This window comes from Anomalospiza imberbis, chromosome 3 (assembly GCF_031753505.1).
Source record: "Anomalospiza imberbis isolate Cuckoo-Finch-1a 21T00152 chromosome 3, ASM3175350v1, whole genome shotgun sequence".
In the NCBI taxonomy this organism is placed as follows: Eukaryota; Metazoa; Chordata; class Aves; order Passeriformes; family Viduidae; genus Anomalospiza; species Anomalospiza imberbis.
In genome coordinates, this window is record NC_089683.1 from 99,270,282 (window position 1) to 99,294,005 (window position 23,724).

A 23,724-nucleotide genomic window follows, 5' to 3' on the forward strand; every position below is an offset into this window, starting at 1 on the left:
ATTTGTGCTGAGCACCACTTGGCACAGACCCCCTGAGGTCCTGTCTCACCTCCCTCTGCAGCCTCACAGCAGCTGCTGGCGGCATTGCATATCCCCTGCTTCCCAGCCTTTTCCAAGGGTGCTGAACAAATGGCACCAGAGCTGTGTTTGGCAGCTGCTGTGGCCAGGTGCCTGCAGCTGCCCTCAGCTCCGTGCAGCCCAAAGGGTTGCCGGTGCTAGGTTTTGCCCCACCTGCTGCAGGCACTGATCCTTCCGACAGCTGGATCCCTGAGCCAAACGTGGCTGTGAGGGCCTGCTCCCCCTGAAGCTCCTCTGCTAAGGGTTGGCTCCACAGCAGCTTCTGGCATTCCATGTGTGAGTTTGCAGCTGGTGCATGCCTGGAGCCCTGTGGCTCTGGTGCCTGAGCGTGTTCAGGCAGGGCTGTCCCTGACCGCACTGCTCCGTGCTGCTGGATCTGGGCACCACATCTTCCCCAGGGTGGAAGGGAGGGAGCTGCAGCCACAGCAGAAGCACTGGTGGAGGCTCCAGCATGGAGCCTCCCCACTCTGGGAGCTCCAGTGGGGGAGTGGGTATCCCTGTATGGGGCTGAGGAGTGTCAAGAAAAGGAGTCAGTGCCTGCTTGGGAGGTGCACGTGAGAAAACAGGTTCCAGCACACTCCTGTGAGCGGTGCTGCAGGGACTCAGCTGGGGTGTGCAACCACCTGGGAGCAGCTCACCCCTCCTTCCGCTTCAAGGGGGCCCCCAAGCCCCACACTGCTGACACGCTGGCACCTGCAGCTGGGGACTTGGCAGGGCAGCAGTGTCTGCACCCATCCTGTGCCAGCCCCAGGCTGAGCACCTCCTTCCACAGAGTCCTGAGGAGTCAGTGGCTGTCCCCCTCGCCCCGTACCCTGCCCATACAGGGACACACGGACCATGATCTCAGGTAGCTCTCACAAGTGTTCTTAATTAAGGGGAGAGGTTTCCCAGGTGGCTCTCAGACATGTCCCCACCCCCTGCTTGGACCCACAGCTGCTTGGAGCTCTCAGCCACCACAGTCCCATCTCTGTAGGCCCCTCAGCCTGTCTTCTTCACGACATGGATGAAGTAGCAGGGCACGTGGGCCTGTCCCGGTGTGTAGGGCTGGAAGTCGCCCAGGACGCTGTGCTGGCACTTTCCCTGGAAGGCACCTTTCAGCAGAGCTGTGAAGGCCTCCAGCCGGTGCGGGTAGTAGGACAGCCGAAACTTGCTGCAAGGAGGCAGTGCTGGTGAGGCAGGGGGACAGCAGGGCACAGTGCCAGCCACCCCCCCACGCCAGGAGCCACCTCTGCAGCTCTTCTCACCTCAGCTCCGGGTCTGCCCCTGCCTCAGTGGGGGGGACCTGCACCGTGTAGTCCAGGGTCACCATGTGTGCCTTGTTGTTTACCAGCAGCACTGAGGTGGTGATGTCCTTGGTCAAGTCGCTCTGGGAGACCACAGGAGGACATCTGTGTCCTGTGGGGACTCAGTGGCCCCCAGCCTGGGCACAGTCCTGCTGCCTGCCCTGCCTGGCCCCCTTGGGGCATGGGGCTGAGGCAGAGGGGATTGGGATGGGGCAGGGCCTGCCAGCCACCGACCTTGTAGTAGATGTTCTTGCCGGGTGGCGCGCAGCCTGTGGCCAGAATGTGATCGTAGTTGCGGTGGTCAATGACCAGGACACCCCCAGGCCGCACCATGCTGGCAATGTTCCTCAGGGCCAGCTTGTGGTCACTCTGGTCCCCTGGAGAGGAATCTATGGCGTCTCCAAGCACTGGCTGTACCCCGTGGCACAGCCCATCTTACCCATAAACACATACACATGCACACACAGATACCTGACCCTACCATCTTGCCCCATCTCAGCTTGGAGAACCCACAGCCCCACCCATGGCATGAGCTCAGGCATGTTCTCAGCCTCTCTGGAGCAGAGCATGCCATGTGGGAAACCCACCACCCGCCTTTGTGGCACAAATCTGGGTGTGCCTCCAGCCTTGCCAGAGCTGTGACATTGATGCACAAACCTCCACCATGACCATGGAACCCAGTGGGCACATTCATGTCACAGACTGGGGCAGTGGGGCCTCAGCTCCACCCTCCCTGGAGATGCGCCATGAAACGGCAGCTCCACTGTGTGTAATCCCATCCCACTGATGCCATGACTTAGGACACGTTCTCAGCTTGCTGGAAGGCATTGCGCACGCATAGGTGCTCCCCGTTCTCTCCCCTGCCCCAACTCACCTTTGAAATCAGGCAGGTGTGCAAAGGAATTCCCGAGGCAGATGACTGCATCAAACCCATCCCCTGGCTTCTCCAGGTCCTTCTCCAGCGTGAGCCAGTTGGCCTCCTCGATGACTGCGGCACAGGGAAATGGATGAGAGTATGGACACCCAACAGCCTCCCCTGCCTGCAAGACCCCTTCCCAGCATCACCCAGCCCTTCCCAGGCCCTTCCGGGTGCTGGCTCTGGCCTCTGGCCAGCAGCCAGACAGGCAAGGACCGTGGCTTGTCTTTGCCGAGCATCTGGCACTGTCAGGTCCCCGCAGCAAAGCCACCCGGCCAGCGGCAGTGCCAGATGAATGGCCCGAGCACTGCGAGGGGCCACGGACAGTGCGCTGGGGGACAGTGTCAGTGTCCGCAGGCCCCTCCCGGCCCCCGCAGCCCCCGCACCCCATCGGTCGAAGGGCTCCTCCTTGCGCCGCTCCCAGCGCTCCTTCAGCGCGTACTTGAGCATCTTGTCGCTGGCATCGACGCTGGTCACCTGGAAGCCCTCCTCGAGCAGCATGATGGAGTCCACCCTGGGGACATGGCTGTCAGCGGGGCCGGGGGCAGCTGAAGGGGCGGGGAGGGGGCTTGGAGGGAGGGGGGCACCGGGGATGGCCGCGGCAGCGAGGCCCCGGGCAGGGGGAAGGGACGCCTGGGAGGCGGGCGGGAGCGGGACGCGGGGCCTCACCCGGTGCCGCAGGCCACGTCCAGGACGGAGCGGCAGCGGTGCTGGCGGAGCAGCGCCAGGAGCCAGCTGCGGTACTCGGCCGTGCGGTCCCGCGTGTCTCCGATGTACAGCTGCCACACGCGGGCCGCCCGCCCGTCCGCGTACTGGTCCGGCAGCCCCTCTGCCGCCACTCCCAGCGACCGCGTCCGGTACACGCTGTCCACCATCCCGCCGCCGCCACCGCCACCGGCCCGGACACCGACAGCGCCGCGGCCCCTCAGCCTCGCTGCGCCGCGCCCCCGCCGCGCCCCGCCCCCGCGCCCCCACCAATCCCCGCCGCGTCCGCCCCCGCGGCCCCGCCAATCGCCGCTCGCGCCGCGCCCCTCCCGCCCCCGCCCAGGCCACGCCCCCTACCCGCGGCCCCGCCAATCCGCGCCACCGGGCGGCGCTCGCGCCGCGCCCCCTCATGGCCCCGACCTTTGCCTCGGCGGGGTCGGAGCCCGGCCCGGCCCGCGGGACCCGCCCGCCCCTCACCGGCCTCCCCGCGCCGCGGCAGCGCTGATCCCGCACCCAGCAGCAGCAGAAGCAGGGCCCGCAGTGGCGGCGGCGACTCTGGGGAAAACGTCTTTATTTACAGTCCCGGCGGCGTGCGAGGAGCCGGCGGTGGGGCAGCACTCGCGGCCTCCCGGAGCTGGAGCCTCCGGCAGGGATTGCGGCAGGGCTGGGTCCGCGGCTCCGTGCCACCTAATCGCGGGATAGCACCCAGGATGGCAAGGTGGGGCCAGGCGCTCCGGTCTCCCCCGGGTCACAAGTCCCTTTTCCTTTGGTACCCATAGGCACAGCGGGGTGAAACCCCGGAGCGGGCGGCCCCGGGGGCAGGGGCTGCGTGCCTACAGCTCATCAGCTGGGCTGTGGGTGAGCGGAGCCTGCTCCTGGACCCCCTCCAGGGCCTCCCCTGTGTCCGGAAGGCTGGCAGCTCCCTCGCGCTCATCCTTCTGGCCCTTTTTCTTCTTCTTCCCGCTCTTTTTTTTGCTCTGCTTCTCCCCCACGCTTGCCAAATCACCCTTCTTGCCAGTCCACTTTTCTGCCAGGCAGCCTAGGGAAAAGAGAAGAGAGAGGCAGGACTCTCCATGCTTTAGCAAGGCTCCCCTGCCCTCCTGAGCATTCCTGCATTATTTCAGCCCCTGGCAGCAGCCAGGACTTACTTGTGTCCTTTCCTTTTAGCACGTGGTTGGCACAGAGAAACTGGGAGAGATCCTCCGTCTGGTGGTGCCTGTACCAATCTTCGATCACATCTTCATACTCCTCTACCAGCACATCGCACTAGGGCGGAGAGGAGAGGCCAGCTCCAGACGTGTGCTGGTGTGGCAGGACCAGGGCCAGGCTCCTGCCACAGGTCCTGCCAACATCCTGCTCCCAGAAGTGCAGCCCTGGATGCTCTCCCCACTTCTACTCCAGCCTACAAGGTCATAGCAGCCACTGAGGGCCAATCCTACAGGGCGGGGTACCTGCTTTTTGAGGTCAGCCACCTCAGCGGAGGTCTCATTCCACAGCTCGTAGGGGATGTCCATCACCACCTTGACACCCTTGTGCACCAGATTGTGCAGGGTCTCGAACGTCTCTGACATGCCCTGTGAGGGAGGGAGCAGCACTGCATGGTGAGGTCCTGCAGGGCTCTCACTCTCTCCTCCCAGTGTCAGCCACAGAACCCTGCCCAGCCATGCAGGAACATGCAAGCCAGATCCCCGGGGCATCAGCGTTACCAGGGAGGAGTTCAAGTGGCAGCGAGTTCCCCTCTGCAAACCTTGTCCCAAACCCAAGAGGAAGACAGCCCCATGTTCCCTCCATGCAGGCAGGAGCCTGCCCAACAAAGACAGGACCGCACATCTGACTTGAGGGGCAGCATGGCCTCGCATGCCAGGCACTATCAGGGGATCCAGAGGATGGGAAGAATGGACCTGGTTTGTCACTCTGGCAGTGAAGGGATGGGTGAGGCACATTTGGGAGCAGGAACTGGAGGAACGGCCCTCACCTTTGCGAATCTGTTACTGCCGCTCCTCTCTTTGTGCAGGTTGTAATCCAACAGCCGCTTGCAGATGTTCTCTGTCACCTCAATTAACCGGATGTCCCTGCATGGAGAGAAGGAAGGGCTCAGGCTTGGTGTGGGCCCCCAGCAACAGCCAGGGCACAGGGTGAGCCTCCCAAAGCCCCCAGCTCCGAAGACAGCGACAACAGCAGGAGACTCCTGTCCCACTCCCACTTACGACTGTGTGTACTTGACAGCAGAGCCCTTCCCGTCCAGGAAGCCATACTTGGTGTCGATCACCTCCTTGGTCTTGCCAGTCTCCTCGAAGGCGGATTTCAGCTCCACAGCTACGTACTTGCACACTGTGGGAAGGAGAGAGCACCAGCAGTTTAGGGGGTGTCACTGTTCAGACAGGCAGCGTGACAGAGCACCTGGGACAGCAGCAAGAACCAGCCAAGGAACTGGGCACACCAAAGCCGCTGTGAGCGCAAAACACATTTTGGCCATCCAAAGAAATAACCAGGAATGGCTCAGCTGCTTCCACTGGAGAATGCTTGAAGCAGAAGCACACAACCAATGTTTCAGTGTCAACCAGATGCTGTGGCACAGCTGGAAGTCACACAGGCTCAGTTCTGCCTGCAGCTTTCCCCCCAAAGCCTCTACCTCCCTGCCACAAGCTGCTCTCCTCCTTTTGGAAGAGCAAGGGGTCTTTTCGCAATGCAAGTCCCAGTGTGGCTCAGAGCTTCTCCTCGTGATGACAGCACGTCCCACCTGGTACTGGTTCTGTGCTCGCTGTGCTCTGGGGACACTGGGGGACTGAGCAGCTGGCTTGGTGAGCTGGCTGACAGGACAAGGTGCTGGCCATGACCTCCAGCAACACAACCTGGGGCTCTGCCTGCCGCAGAGACCACATCATCAACAGCTTTAGAACACAGTGCATGGTTATTTTTATAAAACTAAAAAAAAGGCTTTATTTATTCTGTAAAGAGCCCAACAGAGCTATAGAAACAGACAGCAGGAGAAATATCTCAGGGATTTACAAGCAGGAGTGGGGAGGGATGGAAGCCAGGCATGGTGTGGCCATTCCTCCCCTAAAGATAGGGCCTCAGGAGGCTGGAGAAAACTTTGTCCAGTGCTGTGGGGTCCTGTTTTTCAGGAGCCACCTCTTCTTCGAGCTTCACTTTAGGAGAAGTACCAAGCTCCAGCAGGAATGATCTGACAGCAATGAGCCAGTGTCTTCTCCCAGGCAATTATGTGAGTTGAGAGATGCCCCAGGCAGGAAGAGAGCGAGGTGGCTTCTCCAGAGCTCCCATGCACTTGCTGAGAAGCCCTGTGCACACCTCCTGCAAAATCCTTTCTCTGCTGGCACAAGGGGCTGGAGGCAACTGTGGCCATTTCTCGGGTGGGATGATCTATCCTTCCTGCAGACCTTTGGAGCTCGGCTCTCAAGGATGTCCCCCTCCACACCACACCTGCTGCAGTATCCCCACACATGCCAGGAGTGCCCAGTGCTGAGTCCAGTTATCCAGATGCTTCCTGCAACTTTTGCTGTGCACCGACACAGGTTTGAAGCCTGGGCAGGAAAAGGAGCAGAGTGTGGTCAGTGCTTGCTCTAATGCTTCTCTGAGGTTACTCTGGTGCCACAGCAGAACTCGGACATCAGTATCTCCAGAGCTGCTTCCCCGTCAGGGAAAGCTTTGTAAAGAACTCCCTAATTTTTTCACTTTCTCTTTGCTGGCCAGCTCCACGTGTGCCTGCACAACAAAGACAGAGGAAACCGCACCAGGCAGCAAATGCCCGTCATGACCTAGCCCGGACTGCCGGTGAACCAAAGGGATACTCAGATAGGAAGCATTACGGAGACCAAACTGTAAGCAGCACACGCGACCATTCCCAGCTACGAACCGGCAGGCGATCAAGTGACTGCCGGGATCAGCGATGCCCGCGGGCAGAGGGGCAGCCCACGGGGGCGCAGCCCCGCACCAGTAACCCCCGGCCCGAGCAGACAGCGGGCGGCGGCCGATCAGCCCGGTCCCCCGAGGCCCCGCTTACCCTCGCACTTGCTGGGCAGCCTCACCCAGTCCGAATCGTCGCCCCCCGCCAGCGCCGCCGCCATCAGCAGCATCAGCAACGCTGCCCCCGCCGCCGCCGCCATGACTCCGCTTCCGGGGCGCGCTCCCGCCCCGCCACGCCCCGTTACCAAGGCGACCCCGCCGCGCCGGCCAATGGCGGAGGAGCGCGTGACCCGCGCGACCAATCCCCGCCGGCCGCCGCCAACCAATCCCGGCGGCGCGCGGCCCCCGTCGCACCGCCCCCGGGCGGTCCCGCCGAGCGCCCACGTGGGAAGGGGCGCGCACGTGGCCGCGCCGTCCCTCGGGGTACCCCACAACCCTCCGGGGGCCCTCCCTGCCGCTGGAATTCTGGAAACCTTTCCCCCGCGAGGTACCTTGGGGCCCCTTCCCTACCTCTGGATAATCTGGGGTCCCTTCCCATCCTCCAGGTAATTCCAGGGCCTTGCCACCCACAGAAATGTGTCAGCTCCTCTCTTTTGTCCACCCAAACCAAGACTCCCATCCTGTACGTCCCCCAGCCAACACGGGGTCTCCTCCCTCCCCCATCTGGGGGTCCCCTCTCTAGTCTCCAGAATATTTCCAGTGACTTCCACACCCCTACACCAAACCAGGAGGACTTACCCTTCAGGTGTGGGCAGCTGCCCATGCCCTCAGCTCTGGGCGAGGAGAAGGGAGGTGAGAACAGCATCAGAGAGCAAGACTTTCAGCAACACCACACGCACAGCCATAAGCAGCACTGCCAAGGCAGGGGCTGGTGACACTGCAATGGAAAGGTGAGGTGATGCCAGCCACAGACACTCCACTGCACCCACGTCCTTTCCAGGCCTGCCATGGGGCCACGTTTGGGCAGACCCGGGATCTTTACACATTCCAGAGACACCTCACGTCACCCTCATGCTGTTCCTGAGGGCAGGTTGGCTCTGACCCAGTTTCCCTATTCTTCCCACCAAGGTGAAGCTTCCTTCCCTCTTCCTCAGTCCCATAACACTGGGAAAACCCATCCCAACCACCACAAAGTCCCAGCCAAGCCACTGCCAGGGCTTTCTCCCTGGCAGCTGACATTCCCACCAGGTAGGGGCCAGAGACTCACCAGCTGTGCTACACAGCTCTGCTGCCTCCTCGTTGCCTGTGGGATGAAAGAGCAGCTGGGCAGGCGGTGGCAGCCCAGCACCAGGTGCATGGCAGGGTTAGCCACAAACCCCTTCCTGTGATCGGGACAGCAACGTTTGCCCCTAGGGCCTCACACCCGCTCCCTGCTGGCCCCAGAGGCCCTGCCGACCTCCGTCCTCGGGGGCCACCAGTGCACCCACTAGGCTGGGCAGCAGTGGCCAAGGCAGGCAGAGGGGGTGGCAGCAGGGTCATACCCATGATGCGGATGGGGCTGGAGCTGTGGGACGGGGAGGTCCTGTTGGCCCCCACATGGCAGGCAAGCTCCCTCTCACGCGGGGGGTCACTGGAAAGGAGGGAGACAGAGCAGACGGTGCCACCATCCTCCTGGGAGGACCCATAGGCAAAGGACTGCAGGATGCTACCATTCCCACCGGAGATCCAAACAGCATGGCCAGAGCTGGGGGCCAGGTCGCTCACCACGCACACCACCAGCTGCCGGCGCTGCCCAGCCAGCACCATGCTCAATGGCCGGGTCAGCGTAGGCAGTGGCACAGCTGCCCTGCCAACTGAGGGAGACAAGGTTTAGGGGCACTGCTTCCCTCACACATCCCACCCAGCACGGCTGCCAGCTCGGCAGAGCTCAGCCTTTGCATCCAGGCTGGGTGGCACCCGGCCTTTCCGCCTCCTGGGTTTGTCCCGGGGGTACTCACGGGGCAGGAGCGGGAGCAGAGCGGCAGCCAGCAGCACCCGGAGCAGCTCCATGGCAGCTGCAGCGCATGGGGCCGCCAGGGGCTCAGCCCCCACCGGCAGCTCCAGCTGCGCCGCCCACCGCCGGGGCTGCGGGGCTGGCGCGGCGCCCCCGTGCCGGTGGTACAGCCCCGCTCCGCCCCGCCGGGGCCGCTGCTCCTTCCCGGTCGCGGCAGGGAGCGAGTCCCGGGCGCGGGGGTGCTGCGGCCCGTGCGGGAAGTGCGGCACATCCGCACGTCGCCCCCGGGGCCACCCCCACCGCCTCCCGCCCGCCGAGCCCCGGGAGCACCCCCTGGCCCAGCACAACTACACAAGAACTCTGGGCCGTACCGCCGGGTACGACTGTGCCCGGGACACACGCTCAGCCCCGCGGTGGCTGAGGCAGGCAGAGGGGAAACGACACCTGGGATAGGGACAGTTGGCACAGGGTGGGGTGGCAGCTGCTGTGGACTTAAGGGGAGGATGAGCTTCAGTCCTACAATATCCATGCTGCACAAGCACAAGCCAGGCTGGAAATGCCCCTGCTTTATTCTTCTTCAACTAAACACACCAAAACAAACCCCAAGCCCCAGCACTGCTGGGCTTGGTGACACCAAACACTTCCAGGATGCACCTGGCAGGGCAACCTTGATTACTTGCAGTCAATGCTGTGGCTTCATACAGCAGAACTTCGTGCCACCTTCTTTATGACTCAAGGCACATGTATTGAAATAAAGAAAAACAAAACATGTACAATAACTTCAACACTAACCCATCATTAAGGCATACGTTTTTCACAGATTTTTCTTGAAACATAATAATTTTTTTTTGTAATTTCCAGCATTCACTTCATGCTGTTTTATGACCTCTTAATACCTACAGTTTCAGCCTGAATTCAAAGGACCCCGTCACTCTCAACCCAGGAGCTTGGGCAGAGCAGCAATATTGCCTGATTTTCATACACCTCTTAATAGCTGGTGATCCTTTAGGCACTCTAAACAAACCAAGAGAGCCATCTTTCCTTGCCTTACAGCTTGGCAAGCACCCTGTTGCAATACAAACATCAAATTAATCTTGAATTATTTTGAAGAACCTGAGAACTGACTTAATACCTGAAACTCAGGGACAAGGACAAGACTTGATATGTCTTCCTCCGTCCCTCCAACTATTCACCATGCCAAGGACCAAGCTACTCCACATTGAGCTTTGTTTTTATGTTCATGGCTGCCAGCTCAGCCACAAAGTAGCGGAAGACATGGGGCACAGGGACAACCTCGATGGCGTCCACCTCGCTGCAGATGGAGCAGGAATACCTCCTGCTGCTGGTCACAGAGGAGTGGGACAGTTTCTCCAGCACAGGGGATGTCATGCTGCCGCAGCTTGTGCACACGTAGGCTACGGAGCCGTCGGAGCAGTTGAACAGGCGGTCCTGCAGCAGGAAGGATGTGCCGTGGGCCAGCAGAGCATCCCGCTCCATCTCGCCGAAGCGGATCCCACCTTCCACGTTCCTGCCCTTGACAGGCTGGTTGGTGACAGCATCTCGGGGCCCCGTCGTCCTCACCTGGAACTTGTCGGAGACCATGTGGCGCAGGCGCTGGTAGTACACCACCCCCACAAAGATCTCTGCCTCCAGCTCCACCCCGCTGATGCCGCTGTACATCTTCTCCGTGCCAAAGAAGTTGTAACCTGCGCTCGCTAAAGTCTCACCGAAGTATTTCAGAGCAGACTTCTTCTCGGTGAAGGTGAAGGGAGTGGCATCATAGGAGACCCCATGCAGGGCTGCTGACTTCCCCGCCATGCTCTCAATTAACATTCCAATAGTCATGCGGGAGGGAAAGCCGTGAGGGTTGAAGAGGATGTCTGGAACCATCCCGTTCTCTGTGAAGGGCATGTTCTCGACAGGCCAGAGCTGGCTCAGGATACCTTTCTGTCCGTGACGGCTGGCAAATTTGTCTCCAATAGTGGGATTTCGGGGAACCCTCACAGTGATGCAAGCCTTCTTGAACTTCCCAGTGCCACGGTCATTGCTGCACAACCTAACGTTGTCCACAATGCCCACTTCCTTACTCCTGTGTAGGTGGAGGAATAAGCATAGCAAAGGTGTCAGGCTTGATAATTATTTTTAGTTTCAAAAGGAAAATGAAGCAAAAAACCTAAGCCACTTATAATATGCCTTTCAACAACTGAGAAACACCACCATTCTTCAAAGTACTAGTCAGTAGTGAGGGAACTCGGACTGTGTAAGAATTAGGGCAAGGAAGCAATACAAAGGCATCTTCCAAGTGCCATTCAGGTACCACTTTCAGGTGATAGGGTAATGTGCCACCCATGATTTAAAATAGGGATAATTTCAGCCTGGTTCATCTGTTATCACACTTTGTATCTGATAAACTGCATCCCACTGCCATTTCTATTAAGGCAGCAGCCCCTCTCCCTACCACCAATAAATTCACACCATACTGATGGGATCCCAAAATAAAGAACTCGATTCAGTTCTTCAGTAGAGAGGGAAGCTCAGAGCAGAAAGGGAAGGCAAAGTGTGAGCTTTGACAACAAGTGCCTTGTTCAGGGTTGTGCTCCTTCTATAGATGAGCCCTCAGCCTGACATTCCATGTACCAGGGGTCTGCTGCAGGCTTAACTGTTATCATGTCCACATACAACTAGCACAGGCAAATCACCAAAAAAATATCCTCCTGGGATAAGCCAGCTCTGCAGCACACACTGGCTAGAGAAAAGATGTGATACATGCCTGGGAGTCACCTAGAGCATGAACTTCATGCTCTCTGTCATGCCATGGACACTATTATGTGAGGAGAAAAGGGAACATCTGCAGGGAAAGGGCCAACTGCTCTCCCCACGGGGTGAGCAGAGCCAGGAGCGACAAGCTGTACTTACGGATAGTACACAGTGAAGGTCTCCCCTGTGTTGAGGTTCATGAAGCTGTAGAAGGGATCCCCAGGCTGCAGGATAGACCCAACAAAAGGCAGTCCATCAGCATCCAGCTTCTCGCCAACGTTTGGATCGCCAGGCCTGATGCCAAATACTAAATTATCTCCTGCCCTGCTGGCTTTAAGGGAAAGGTCAATGCTCTCTGCCTTGATAACACTTCCATAAGCAAATCCTCTCTGCCAGGAAGATTTATTTACGATCTAAAAGGGAGAAACAAAAGCCTGTTAAAGACTTGCTGATAACTTAAAAGAAGAAAACATTTACAAAGGTAAGCATCAGATCAAAATGGGAACATTGCCTTTTTAAAGTCTCCATTCCAAAAAGCTCAAGCCTCATGTAACCCCAGTATTTTTCAAAGCTGGAAGACCACGGCCTTGGACAAACGAAGCTCTGCTCTACTCCCAGAACTTCCAGCTGTAACAACACAACCACTGTGCTGCTGAATCTGCCCAGAAGGTGTGAGGACCAGCAAAGAAAGAAAGCGGGGTCTTCTCAGCTGAGTGTCACGCCTACTCCCAGTGCCCCACATCAAATTCCTTCACAGGACAGCAGGATTTTTCCCTTCTGGTGGCTTACCATTGCATCTTCCATGTCATAGCCACTGTAGGAGATGACAGCCACGATGGAGTTGGTGCCAACAGGATAGCTGTCCATCCCGTAATAGTCATACATGCTGGGCCTCACCAGAGGGCTCTGAGGGGTGTGCAGGTGGTACAGCTTGTTATCTGAGCGATCCCTGTAGTTGTAAACAGGAAACCCCATGGTCTGCTTTCCTGGAGGGAAGGAGGGAAACTTGGATTTATTCCTCTGTGTATCTTGTTAAGAAAAAAGCTGGAAATACTTACAAATTTAGAGAGATTATCAATCTTAACTCCCTTGGAATTTAATAATTGCCCTAAGCCCAGCTCTAATTTTTCTATGAACTACAATACTCAATGCCTTTTACAGCATTTCATAAGGACTACATCTAATTTTGTTTTATTTTCTGCAATTTCAAAATCCCCACTAAGGTTAGCGTGGTGTTTCTGGTTTTGCTTACTTGGAGATTTTTTTGTGTGTGTTTACTTGTTTTGTTTTGTTGTTTTGGGGGGAGATGTGTATGTGTTTTCTCCCCCAGTGTTTCCCAGAGTGAGGCCTATGTCATGTATTTCCAGGCCAAAAAGCATTTGCTTCTGCAGCATCAACATCCTGCCAAGGGAATTGAGTTTTGAACAGTCATATTGCTACTTGCAGAAAAATATGAGAAAGAGGTAGTGTTTTAAGGACATCTTTCTGATAATACTGTCAGAGATTCAATTAACTAGAGGTGTTAATGAGGTGTTAGTCCCTCTGCCCAGGGTCTTGCAGCACTGGGTACTTCAGCACTTACCCATCTGGCACTGGTACATGTTCCGTGGACTTTGGTTGTGGTCAGAGAAGGGAATGAGATTGGCCACCACGCTCAAAATGCTGTGAGGGAAGAGCTCCTGGTGAGTGGTCACTCCAGGCACCACCTCTGACTCCAGAGTGGCCACATTCATGAAAATCTGCAAACATCAAATTGGATAATGCTTGTTCACTGCCTTTTTTTAGAGGGAAGGAAACAAAACAAAGCTGTCTCCGATGGCTTTCTATCCATTTCAGTTTTAGCTGTGGTTGTTGCCTGCACTGTAGTGTTATCAGCTAGAGAAATCAGACAGCTGGTAACCCACCTATCACAGATTAGCTGCAAGGGAAGGAAGCCCGAAATAAAAAATTGCACTAACGTGTCCTCCTTTCTGTCTCCCCGTTTAATAGTTCCAAGTGGATGAGCTCCCCAGCAATCCACTGCCTGACTGCCCAGGAGCCATTTGGCAAACACAATGTAACACAAGATGACATAGTACACACAACACAGTAATCCTTTACCTCAAATCTTCACAAAGTTAATAACGAGAGCAGATTTCAAAATCTCAAAAAGATCTCTACACCTATGATATTTACCAGAAATCAATTTGCAGGAGTGAAAAACCCCCTTTTGTCACCTATTCTAGCTCTTCAACACAAGCCTCACCCTCAGCTCCTTTCATAAATATTTACCAAACCCATTTTTGATGCCAGGTACCTCTGTAGCATGGGAATATGCAAACCCCACCTGTTCCAGAGTCCCAATCCATTCATTCCTTCCATAGGAGAGGTTTCTCACAGGCCGCACCATCCGGCAAGGGCTCGTGAAAATGAAGAGCCCAGGATACAGGCTGGGTTTTCCTGTCATTGGGATAAGGACCACTTCTGCCCGTGCAGGAAATCTCTTCTCTTGTGTTATCTGTTGGTGCAAAGAAATAACAGTCTAGAAACACTAAGTTTAACTAAACAGCATCCACCTGGTCACACAATGAAAATGTCAACCACAGGTGTAGCCACTAATAAAAGGCTACAGAGAAGAGTTCTTAGAAATACTTTTAGAAAAACCTCCACCAAAAAATAAAGACAGAATATGTCTTATCCTGCCTTTTCCAAGAAAATGTTCTTTCAAAATCTGTAACTTCGTAAGCCAACAGATGAAACATATGGATCAATAAAAAAGTAACACAAGAGCACACTCCAATGCTAACGTACAGCCAAAGATAACTTACTGGGTCAGATTTAAAAAAAAAGAAGCCTAAGAAGTTCAAAACATTCCTATTTTTGACCACTGCATGTTCAAGATGTTTAGCTAAGAAACATTTCAAACAAGACAACAAACCTTGAAACGGCGGAGAGTTTGTGCAATCTCAGGAGCCAGCTCCTGCTCTACCCAGCCCACCATGGAGCCATCCAGCACAACTCTGTAGCACTCTGAGTAAGGCTGGCTTGGAGCTGCATCAATGGGGGTGACACCTGTGGTAAGAGGGGGTTGATGGACAGAACAGCCAAAACAAACAAACAAAACACAGAAGTTATTTCTGCACTTCTCAGTTCACACCTAGAGACTGAGACATCAAAAAAATCTTGACAAAGCCACAGACAGGTTCAATGGAAAATGAAAAACATATACAACTTAGAATGTCATTCCTCTTCCCATTTTTCTTACTGAAGCAAGGATTCTCATTATAGTGGTAATCACAAGTGAACTGCAGTTCAATTCAAGTCATTACAAAGGTACTGCTTAGTCCAGTTTCTCAGAGCTGTGAGAAATTCCTTGTGCAGTTCCTTGTGCTTCTGTGAACATCCTCACACTACAGCACACAGCTGAGAGACACTGACATTGAATTTTACAGGCTGACGTGCCTGTACAAGCAATGTGCTGTTTACCACTAAGCAGAAGCCCAGTAAGTACAGGTCAAACTTGATTTCACTTCTCAACTGGGCAGTGTGCTGTGATGCTGTGTGAAGAACCCTTCCCAGGCATGGGGCTGCAGGGCAGGGAGGTAAGAAAGGAGAACACAAACCATCAGGTCAGTGAAACATACCCAGGGAACATAACAAAGGTGGAATGTCTATCACGGGCACCATCTCAGTGACAATTTCACACAGAGCTGTCATGTGGTTCATCAGCCCACAGGGCTCTCCGTCGGGGGTGTCCACAGGACACAGGAAGCCCCAGGATTCAGGCAGTAGCTTGCGGACAGTTGTGGTTCTCATCTGGGAAAACGCTGCCCCTCTGTGTATGCAGCGGAAGTGGGAGAGGTAGCGGATGAAATTCAGCTTGTCCCCCACCACACAGAGACCACTGGCCTGCAACATGCCCAGCCCTAGGGAACAAAGGGGAGATTTATGTCAGGAACTCATCCAGCTTTAAGAAACACAGAATGATGTTACAAGACAGTTTCTTATTTTTCACTGACAACCCCTAAAGATACATTGGATTCCAACAAGGCAGGTGCATGTGCACAGGCAACTCAGTGACCTGAAGAGACCTAGAGACTTTAAATTCCAAGCTATTCCTTAAAATCAAGTTCCTTTTACAAACATGTAGAAGTCATTGCCAGTGAAGTGAATAGGAATTTGCAGCTGGTATGTTTTACCAAAATTCTGCAGGTTTTTAACCTAACTTCATTTTCTAGTGGGCACCCCATTACAACACTGTCATACTGGACACTTCAAGGAAGCATCATATAAATCTGAATATACATCAGCAAACCAGTTTCTCGTAATTTAAGCTCATAAGATTAATGGGGCAGTTGTGATTTAAAAATGCCCCTTCTCTGTCTTAAGTTGCACCTTCTAAGAAGAAATAATCTTTGGGAAAGCAAATCAAATTATGGTCACTTTTGAGCAATGCTAAATTTCATTTCAACTATTCATCTAGGTAGAGGCTTTGCTTTCATAACCTGTTCTATACCATTCACAATGCCTATGCTTGTGCATAAATCTTGCCCTTTTCCTCAACTATCCCTTTCCTCATACCCCTTTTAGCAAGTCAGTTACAGTGTACAATGTCTGCCTACAAACAGTAGTTTCCAGTTAAGAGCTCAATTTTACATTGTTCTGCATTCAGTTTTATGGGGAAAAAAAGGCACCGTAAGCCTGCAGATTTACCTGTTTTAGACCTCAGGTTACCAGTTGCAAGCAGATACTCAAATGGCTTGGTGAAGTCTGGTGCCAGGCTGAATGCCTTCACCAGGCTGTCTGTATTTAGGCTGGTATCGGCCTTTTCCGCTCTCTTCTCCAAAACAAACCTAACAGACTGCAGCCAGGTTTCAAGCCTCTCCTACGGTTTAAAAGTGAGAGATTTAAAATTAAAACAGGACAGGAAAGGCTCGAATTAGAACATCAGTTCTAATCTAGCACATTAGCTGCACATGCTACAGAACTCCTCTGAAATTAGCATGATGGACAACTTTTAAGGCACTGACAGTTTTCCAGACTTATTTCCAGCACTGACTTAATTCTATCAAGATGCTGATGGTATATGTCAACACAGAACTAAAAGGAAAACACCCACCCAACAGCTTGGCAATCACTTCCACCCAGAATGGTGATGAGTCTGGCAAATGAAGTACAATGAGAGAATTTCATACAGCACAGACAACCCAAAGCAGAAACAGTACCTATAATCTGACCACAAGGATAACTCTGTATACAGTGTACACTGTATCTATTGTATGCTTTAGACTATTTAGGATCTTAGAATTAAAAAAAATGGGGCTGTTAACTCCCCTGCTGATCTGACAGCAAGGGATAGGCAGGAAAACAACCTTTTCTGGTTCCTGGTAGCTGTTTTTCATAGCACAAAAATGCCTCCCCAAGTTTACTTTCAAATCACTCAAGTAGTAGAGAGATTTTTATAGTCTTTCAAGAAAACAATGCTAAAGAAAATTCTTACTAAAGGGGAAAAATATTAAGAATTATGTAATAATTTAGGGAAGTATCTTATCAGGGGATGAGAACTACTATTCCACATTGAATTTCATGGGACAGTCAAGCTTCTGAACACGACTACTCTCCTCCCAGCATCATAAAATGAGGTATCCCTATAAACTGAATTGGAATAGATTAGTAGTAAGTTACCTGTTTAAGTCAGAAGCATGTTACCAACTTTCTGATCTGTAAAGAAATGTAAAGATGTGGTATCCATGACCTTACCTTTAAGAACATAAGGAAAAGCTGTCCTGGGGTAAGCACCTCGTGATTCATAAGACTGTCTGGATTATCTTCCATGCATTCCCCTTTGGCAAAAGCATAGAGCTTCTGGGTCATCATACAGAGCAGGTAGAACTTTTCAGTTCTATTGGTCAGGTGAATACAGATACAATTGCTGAAGGAAGAGAAAGAATAATGACACCTACCATGATCTCTTCATGCTAGCTTCATGTTCTACAAGTCTCTCCTAAATAATTGTAAACCATTTTTAAAAAAAATAAAAGCCTAACAAGGCTAGTAGACGTAAACTACAAAATATTTCTGTTAGCACTATCAGTGTCCTGCCACACGAACTCCCAATCTCCACTGCTTTCAAGCCACGTATGGAAAACTGTGGGCTGAGCAACAGTCCAGCACAAACAAAAAAGGAAAACCACACCTAATTCCTAAAGCCGGGGGAAGAGCAAACACCTACTTTACCAGAAAAATGAATTTTTTAGTTGAATGCCTGCCACACTGACAGTCTCAAAGCCAATTCTTCCACTGCTTTCTAACTTATTTCATGAAAGAAAAAGATTTAAAAGTATCTCTTTTCTGCCATTTCAGACGATAAAAATTATGCAGAGCTGACAGAGACTGTGTGAAATTGACAATAAACTGCAATAATTCTGTTCACCAAATGGATCCTCAAGCAGTCACACAGCTAGCTTTAACCTTCTCTTCCTCAACCTTTGCGTTTTTCATCAATGACATAACAAAAATCCCATCTAAATAAAAACTGCCACCCTCTCGTGAAACTGTTTTGGGAATACTTGTATCAAACCATTAAAATACATATTATCATAATACTCTCTCTCACATATGCCTATAAATTCAACACAACAGCACTGGATCTCAGCCACATACAGACCTCAGAATGAAATCTGCAGCCTGTTCATTGCTGTACCACTCAGGCAGGTTGAGTTTCACTCTGAAGCTCTTTCCCAGGTAATCCAGGACATTTTGCTGTGTCAAACAGCCAGCATCCACCACTGCTCTCATCATCTCAGTAACACAGTTCGCATAAAAGGTGTCCTCTTCCCTTCCTTTCACCAACTCTTGAAAAATCTGGTAGTCTGGGAAATTAACTAATGCCTGAGAGACAGAAATGTATTAGATCATAAAAATAAGGTCATAACATCTGTCTACAAAATATGGCTAAAGAACTAAGGCTGTATACTAACCCCTGATTTAGGTTTTCAGTGCTCTACAATGCCCTTCCACAATGAAAACTGCAAAATGCACTGGGGTTGAGATGTTTAGAGAGTAATGCAGGAGATAATCATACACTGATAATGATCTCGATCCAGACCATTCATTAGAAAAATCCTACAAAACCGTGAGCGTGTGACTCTCCCCTTATCTCTTGTCCCTACAGACACTTCCTCTGCTGCAGACCAAGTGTTTGATTACAGTGTTAAGCGTTTGGATGACCTTTCTCCAATCAGAATTGGAGGGCTGATTGAAAATAATCCAAGTGGAATTACCTTCTTCTCGTTACTTAAAATAAAAATGCTTTGCAAAACTTCTGTATTTATTCAATATAGAAATGACAAACATTCACTGCTTACCTTCAGAGCAAATCCCAAGGGGAGAAAGAACAACTCTTTGCGAAAAATGAAATTCACCATGACACAGCCATTTTCCAAGTAGTGAAGGTTCATATTTATTGCAGTATGCTCATCCTTGACACAGTGCATCACCACCCCTGCAAAAATCACAACATCACCATAACCTGCACAAAACCAAGTGGCTGCATCGCTGTGTCATGTTCAAGGAGGTGTGAGACAATTAATGAGAGAAACTTTGGTACATGATGGCTGAGAACACGAGGCAGATCGCTCACTTCACTGTCAGTGTGCCACTTCAAATTAACACATGACCTCAAGTCAGCTCTTGGCTAAAGAGGGCTGCGTCTCAGGACAGCCAGTACATTTGCTGAGAGGCTTGGAAGATGCACAAAGTTTTTAAAGAACGATCCAGGCCTCAACTATCCTGTTTGTAACCTTTGGTTGTAGGACAGAGTAACACACAAGTAGTGTCCCTAATGGCACTCGTATCTCTGTGTTTGGGTGGCTGTGCAACAGCAGTGTTTCCTGATCCAGCTCCACACTATCATCTGCAGGACAAAGAAAAATAAAATAAAAAAGGACCATCTAATCTGGCACTGCCTTGAAATAAACTACCATGGAACTACAGTGTGTGCTCAAGCACCACGGTCCAGTCAAATCAGCACCGGGCAACACCTAAGTTTAAAAAGCTAGTTAACATTTGCTAGCTTAATTCAATTTTAAACTGGTTTTGCTGAGTATACATTGACAAAAGGAAGGTGTAGTCATGAACCTAGTTTACTTCATTAATGTTAAATCTACCACCATGAAGCATAGACAATATCAGTGAAATTAGTTCAGTGGATTACACAATGACTTGTACTGAAGGTGGGGTTTTAGTTACACCTTCCACACAACAGAAGCTGGCAAGTACTGCAAAGCCTGGAATAAGATCTCCTCGCTTCCCATGGGTAGCTCAGACAGCTCCCAAAAGGCAAGTCCCTGCTGCTTGCTTGTACCATCATGGTGGTGTGTTTACCCTTATGTGCACCAAAAAATATTAACATTACACAAGAACTGTAACAAAACAAACTACCAAAATTCAGCTACAGATGGTCACTCCTGTTTGTCCTCAAGCAGTTGTTACTAGGATGCTGCAGGAAACTGCTGAGCTTACCATACTCTGTGAAACCAGGGCCTCTGTTTTTCCACTTGTGTCTTGCCATTGCAAGAGGGAAGTTTCGCCTGGGCATAATCAGCATCCTGATTACTTTTTCTAAGCCATTGATTATAAAGTAGCCTCCCATTTCCTGTCAGGAGAAGAAAAACCATGTTAAAATACTTAGAAACTCAGAACTGGCATTGTGAGTAAAAGAAAAAAAATGCCTGTACTATACACAAAACCCAAACATATAATGGGAAATAGCAAGATATGATTCAACTGTCCTTTTGGAAAGGCTACACTCCTTAGCAGGGACCCATGAAGTATAAATGTAGCAGAGTGCAAGGAAAAGGATGCATGTTCCACAATTTAGAGGAAGAAAAAGCCTTTGTGATCAATGGAACATCTCTGAATAGCTGACATTAACTTTTTAAAGTAAGCGCTCTGAAGTTCTCATTTTGAGTTTATAAACCAGAAGGATTTTCAGAGCAAAGGATCTCTGGTCACATACAAGCTTACTTTTCTGATTTTCTTTTGTAGGTTTCTCTCTCTCCTTTTATGAGTTCAAAATGCAGCGCTAAGTAAGTCTGTATTCAATTACAGACAGCTAACATGCTACTGGGGAGACAGGGAAAAAGCTGCAGAAGACAACTGGGAATGGAAATGTCTCTTTCAATGCCCGTTCTACAAATCTTTCTCTCCGCAGAGTCCCCTTCACAGCACTCTCAGTTCTTTGTAGCAGCTGAGAGGTTCTATATCAAAACTGTAGGTATTGACACCAAACAGATCCCTGGGTTCAAGAACAGCCATGGCTGCAACTTCTCAAGCTGCTTCATTGAGCCCCCATAAACAATCTGCTTTCAAGAGAAAATGGAAAGTCAAACTTGAAACAAAATATAAATGTTCAAGCCCTGCAAAGAGAAGGTGACCTGACAGACTGCTCAGGTAACACACAGACTTTCCTGACCCTCAAAATCCCTGTTACCTCTTCTTCCTCATGGTGCTGCATAAGGTCTTGTGGAGAAAAACCACAGAGGTTGCACAATTTGGACTTCACCATGATTGGAATGTATCCTAAGGGCTGTTTGATAGTCCCTTGTGGCATGTCATTCACTGACCAGCTGATGTCGGCCTAAAACAACACAACACCAACAAGTAAGCAAGTGAAGTTGCCCTTTTAATATCACCTGCTATATTAACTGTACCTTTCATACAACCACAAACAGTTGAACAGACTTGTATCACTGTAAAAGGGTAACAATAACTAAAAAAAAAGAACCAGTAGATACATGCATAAAGATTACACTCTGGGGAACAGTCAACACGGGTTTACAAAAGAAAGTCATACAAGACTAGAGTCAGGTAGAGAAGCTGCTGGGTGAGCAAACAAAGTTGGTCTGGCCTCCTTTGCCTTCCAGACCTTTCAACAGAGCAGCCTAAATAAAAAAAGGCAGCCACAGGAAAGGAAACTTGAGAAGGTAACAGTTAAAAGCAGAAGACAGCAAGTGTCCACTGAAAAGACATCCACACTACAGGCCTGACAAAACCTTTCCTTTCTTCACCTAGCGTGTTTGTGAGTGATCTTAAAAGCAAGAAAGAAAAGCATGCAGGAAAGAAAATTTATTAACAAGTTCTGGCAGTGGGTCTGCGGGAAGACTGTGGGAGCAAAGAATCCTAACTTTACATGCAGAATGATGGGCTTTGAAATAGCTGCTGTCCTGCAGGAAAGAAACATTGGTACCGCAATACAGGAACGTGGGTTCAACATCTGGCAGCAGCAAAAATGAGTAAACTGAGTCTCAGAAGCTACTGAAAAAGGGAAGGGAAATACTACTGTGCCTCTTTAAATCCACGGGGCAGCCTTACACAGGGACTGCTACAGCCTGGTCTACACCTGAAGTGATGACTAAGGGTCTACAGCTGCTCAGGAGACTGGGGCTCACATCCTACCCTGGGGCAGTGGGAACCGAGGGAGGGAAATGGAGCTAAAGCAGCACACTGGAAACAGGGAATGATTACTGACTGTTTTCTGCTGTGCATGGGCAGGGAAGGGGAGAGGTTAACCTGTCCCAGCACAAGGCAATGCCTTTTCACAAAAGGCACAGCAAACTGTTCTAACTGCTCCAAGTATTCAAAAAATAATTAAACAGACAGACAATGGCAGGGGAGGGGGGGAAGAGACGGGAAATAATTCAGGTAATAAAAATAAAATCAGCTGTAGCTCAGGAAAATCTAAGATCCACTGGGAATAGAGCTATGAACAATCTGCACTGCCCCACTTTCATTTTCAGATAAGGTCACTTAGAGTGACTTTTATCACGACAAGGTATACAGCTTCAGAGAAATTAAAAAAAAAAACAAAAAAAAAACAAAAAAAACAAAAAAAAACAAGAAAAACGAAAACAAGCAAAAAACCTGAAATTCCAAGCAAGCACTCCATTTGCACCAGGTGCCTCACATAAGCAATCAGCTCAAACACAACTACATAATTTTAATAGAAAACAGCAATGTACAATCCTTTCACATTGCAAAGGAAAATATTTGCTGGGGATGCTTCCTCTCCAGGCAAATTTCAGAGCTCTTCACAAAAACCATGAACCTGTGAACAGGAGAGATTTATAGCCCTGGACTTCTGTATGGGAGCAACGCTGCTTTTGAAACCCGGATTCCTGCAGAAACAAGATTTGGATTATGCTGCTCTCTGGGATGACACGGATCTCCATCCAAGGTCTTCCAAGCTGGCTGGCTGCTTGCAGGGAGAAACGGGAAAGAAGGGCAGCGGGGTCGGGACCACGACAAGCTTGATGTGCGGGGGAAAAAAAGCGAGACCGCACACCACCAACACCCCAGAGCCCACGGGGGGCAGCGCTCCCTGAACCCCGCGTGGGATCGGTGAGCCGGGAAGGGGCCTTTAAAGCTACAGCACAGGAACATGCGTGTGCAGAGCTCGGCCGGGACAGGGACACGCGTGTGCGGGGCTCAGCCAGCCCCACAGGGCGGGGACAGGCGTGTGCAGGACCCAGCCGGGACAGGGACACGCGTGTGCGGGGCTCAGCCAGCCCCACAGGGCGGGGACACGCGTGTGCAGGACCCAGCCGGGACAGGGACACGCGTGTGCGGGGCGGGCGGGCGGTGGGGCGCGGGCACTTACGGTGATCCTGCCGCGGTAGGTGCTGCGGAGCCCGCGGCACTCCGCCGGGAACACCCTCCTCTCCTGGCACACCGTCCCGGCCGGCACGGCGGGAGGGGCGATGGACACCCCGACCAGCGTCAGCGCCAGCCGGGTGTCCTTCAGCGCGAACTCCACCGAGGGCACATCCTGCAAAGGCACCGGGTTAGGGCGGCGGGGGCGGGGGAAGGCCCGGCGCCGCGCCCCCCGCCCCGCGCCCCCCGCACCTGCACGGCGCGATAGACGCCCTCGCTGACGGCGTAGTTGAAGGACTCGATGTGGGCGCTGGTGAGGTCGCGCTGGGTCGTGCCGCGCCGCGGCGGCCGCAGGCGGTGCGGGTCCGGGCGCGGCCGCGTCCCGGTGCCCGCCATGCCGCGCGCTCCTCCTCACGGGAAGCGGCGCGCGGGAAGAGCCGCGTGCGGGGCTCGCGCCGCCTCCCGCTGCGCCCCGCGCGTGCGCCCCGCGCCGGCCC

General features: G+C 52.2%; 4 protein-coding genes and 1 long non-coding RNA gene across 5 annotated transcripts; 1 reads left to right on the top strand and 4 right to left on the bottom strand.

Moving 5' to 3' along the window:
- Nucleotides 1-923: 923 nt before the first annotated feature.
- GNMT (glycine N-methyltransferase) lies at nucleotides 924-3,247 on the bottom strand. Its single transcript, XM_068186016.1, has 6 exons — nucleotides 2,947-3,247; nucleotides 2,664-2,791; nucleotides 2,236-2,349; nucleotides 1,596-1,738; nucleotides 1,323-1,444; nucleotides 924-1,228 (listed from the first exon to the last, which is right to left on the bottom strand). The coding sequence occupies exons 1-6, from the start codon at nucleotides 3,150-3,152 to the stop codon at nucleotides 1,057-1,059; spliced, it is 885 nt and encodes a 294-aa protein (XP_068042117.1). The 5' UTR covers nucleotides 3,153-3,247; the 3' UTR covers nucleotides 924-1,056.
- Nucleotides 3,248-3,536: 289 nt separating this feature from the next.
- On the bottom strand, nucleotides 3,537-7,157 carry CNPY3 (canopy FGF signaling regulator 3). Its single transcript, XM_068186017.1, has 6 exons — nucleotides 7,004-7,157; nucleotides 5,190-5,313; nucleotides 4,958-5,054; nucleotides 4,434-4,556; nucleotides 4,131-4,248; nucleotides 3,537-4,021 (listed from the first exon to the last, which is right to left on the bottom strand). Exons 1-6 carry the CDS (start codon nucleotides 7,104-7,106, stop codon nucleotides 3,816-3,818), a joined length of 771 nt encoding a protein of 256 aa, XP_068042118.1. The 5' UTR covers nucleotides 7,107-7,157; the 3' UTR covers nucleotides 3,537-3,815.
- PTCRA (pre T cell antigen receptor alpha) lies at nucleotides 6,314-8,895 on the bottom strand. Its single transcript, XM_068183012.1, has 5 exons — nucleotides 8,844-8,895; nucleotides 8,388-8,699; nucleotides 8,114-8,149; nucleotides 7,645-7,783; nucleotides 6,314-6,524 (listed from the first exon to the last, which is right to left on the bottom strand). The coding sequence occupies exons 1-4, from the start codon at nucleotides 8,893-8,895 to the stop codon at nucleotides 7,674-7,676; spliced, it is 510 nt and encodes a 169-aa protein (XP_068039113.1). The 3' UTR covers nucleotides 6,314-6,524; nucleotides 7,645-7,673.
- A 490-nt stretch (nucleotides 8,896-9,385) lies between these two features.
- POLR1B (RNA polymerase I subunit B) lies at nucleotides 9,386-23,645 on the bottom strand. The gene is made up of 15 exons (XM_068186020.1): nucleotides 23,480-23,645; nucleotides 23,235-23,402; nucleotides 21,069-21,215; nucleotides 20,099-20,231; nucleotides 18,943-19,079; nucleotides 18,243-18,466; nucleotides 17,336-17,507; nucleotides 16,289-16,460; nucleotides 15,220-15,501; nucleotides 14,514-14,647; nucleotides 13,923-14,093; nucleotides 13,179-13,335; nucleotides 12,386-12,582; nucleotides 11,756-12,009; nucleotides 9,386-10,928 (listed from the first exon to the last, which is right to left on the bottom strand). Exons 1-15 carry the CDS (start codon nucleotides 23,621-23,623, stop codon nucleotides 10,049-10,051), a joined length of 3,372 nt encoding a protein of 1,123 aa, XP_068042121.1. The 5' UTR covers nucleotides 23,624-23,645; the 3' UTR covers nucleotides 9,386-10,048.
- LOC137471578 (uncharacterized) lies at nucleotides 11,996-13,319 on the top strand. Its single transcript, XR_010997699.1, has 2 exons — nucleotides 11,996-12,077; nucleotides 12,964-13,319. It is a non-coding gene; the product is annotated as an uncharacterized lncRNA (long non-coding RNA).
- Nucleotides 23,646-23,724: the final 79 nt, after the last annotated feature.

Excerpts from the sequence above, each read along its gene's own strand:
- GNMT (XM_068186016.1), bottom strand. The coding sequence starts at position 3,152 with ATGGTGGACAGCGTGTACCGGACGCGGTCGCTGGGAGTGGCGGCAGAG. Across the intron at positions 2,792-2,946 it reads GACGTGGCCTGCGGCACCGG|GGTGGACTCCATCATGCTGC; the intron begins GTGAGGCCCCGC and ends CCATGTCCCCAG. Across the intron at positions 1,229-1,322 it reads GGGGCAGACCCGGAGCTGAG|CAAGTTTCGGCTGTCCTACT; the intron begins GTGAGAAGAGCT and ends GCCTCCTTGCAG.
- CNPY3 (XM_068186017.1), bottom strand. The coding sequence starts at position 7,106 with ATGGCGGCGGCGGCGGGGGCAGCGTTGCTGATGCTGCTGATGGCGGCG. Across the intron at positions 4,557-4,957 it reads GCAGTAACAGATTCGCAAAG|GGCATGTCAGAGACGTTCGA; the intron begins GTGAGGGCCGTT and ends CCTCCCTCACAG. Across the intron at positions 4,022-4,130 it reads GCTAAAAGGAAAGGACACAA|GCTGCCTGGCAGAAAAGTGG; the intron begins GTAAGTCCTGGC and ends TCTTTTCCCTAG.
- PTCRA (XM_068183012.1), bottom strand. The coding sequence starts at position 8,895 with ATGGAGCTGCTCCGGGTGCTGCTGGCTGCCGCTCTGCTCCCGCTCCTG. Across the intron at positions 8,700-8,843 it reads TCTGCTCCCGCTCCTGCCCC|TTGGCAGGGCAGCTGTGCCA; the intron begins GTGAGTACCCCC and ends TGTCTCCCTCAG. Across the intron at positions 8,150-8,387 it reads CAGCCCCATCCGCATCATGG|GCAACGAGGAGGCAGCAGAG; the intron begins GTATGACCCTGC and ends TTCATCCCACAG.
- POLR1B (XM_068186020.1), bottom strand. The coding sequence starts at position 23,623 with ATGGCGGGCACCGGGACGCGGCCGCGCCCGGACCCGCACCGCCTGCGG. Across the intron at positions 13,336-13,922 it reads GGATTGGGACTCTGGAACAG|ATTTTCATGAATGTGGCCAC; the intron begins GTGGGGTTTGCA and ends TGATGTTTGCAG. Across the intron at positions 12,583-13,178 it reads CATGTACCAGTGCCAGATGG|GAAAGCAGACCATGGGGTTT; the intron begins GTAAGTGCTGAA and ends CCTTCCCTCCAG.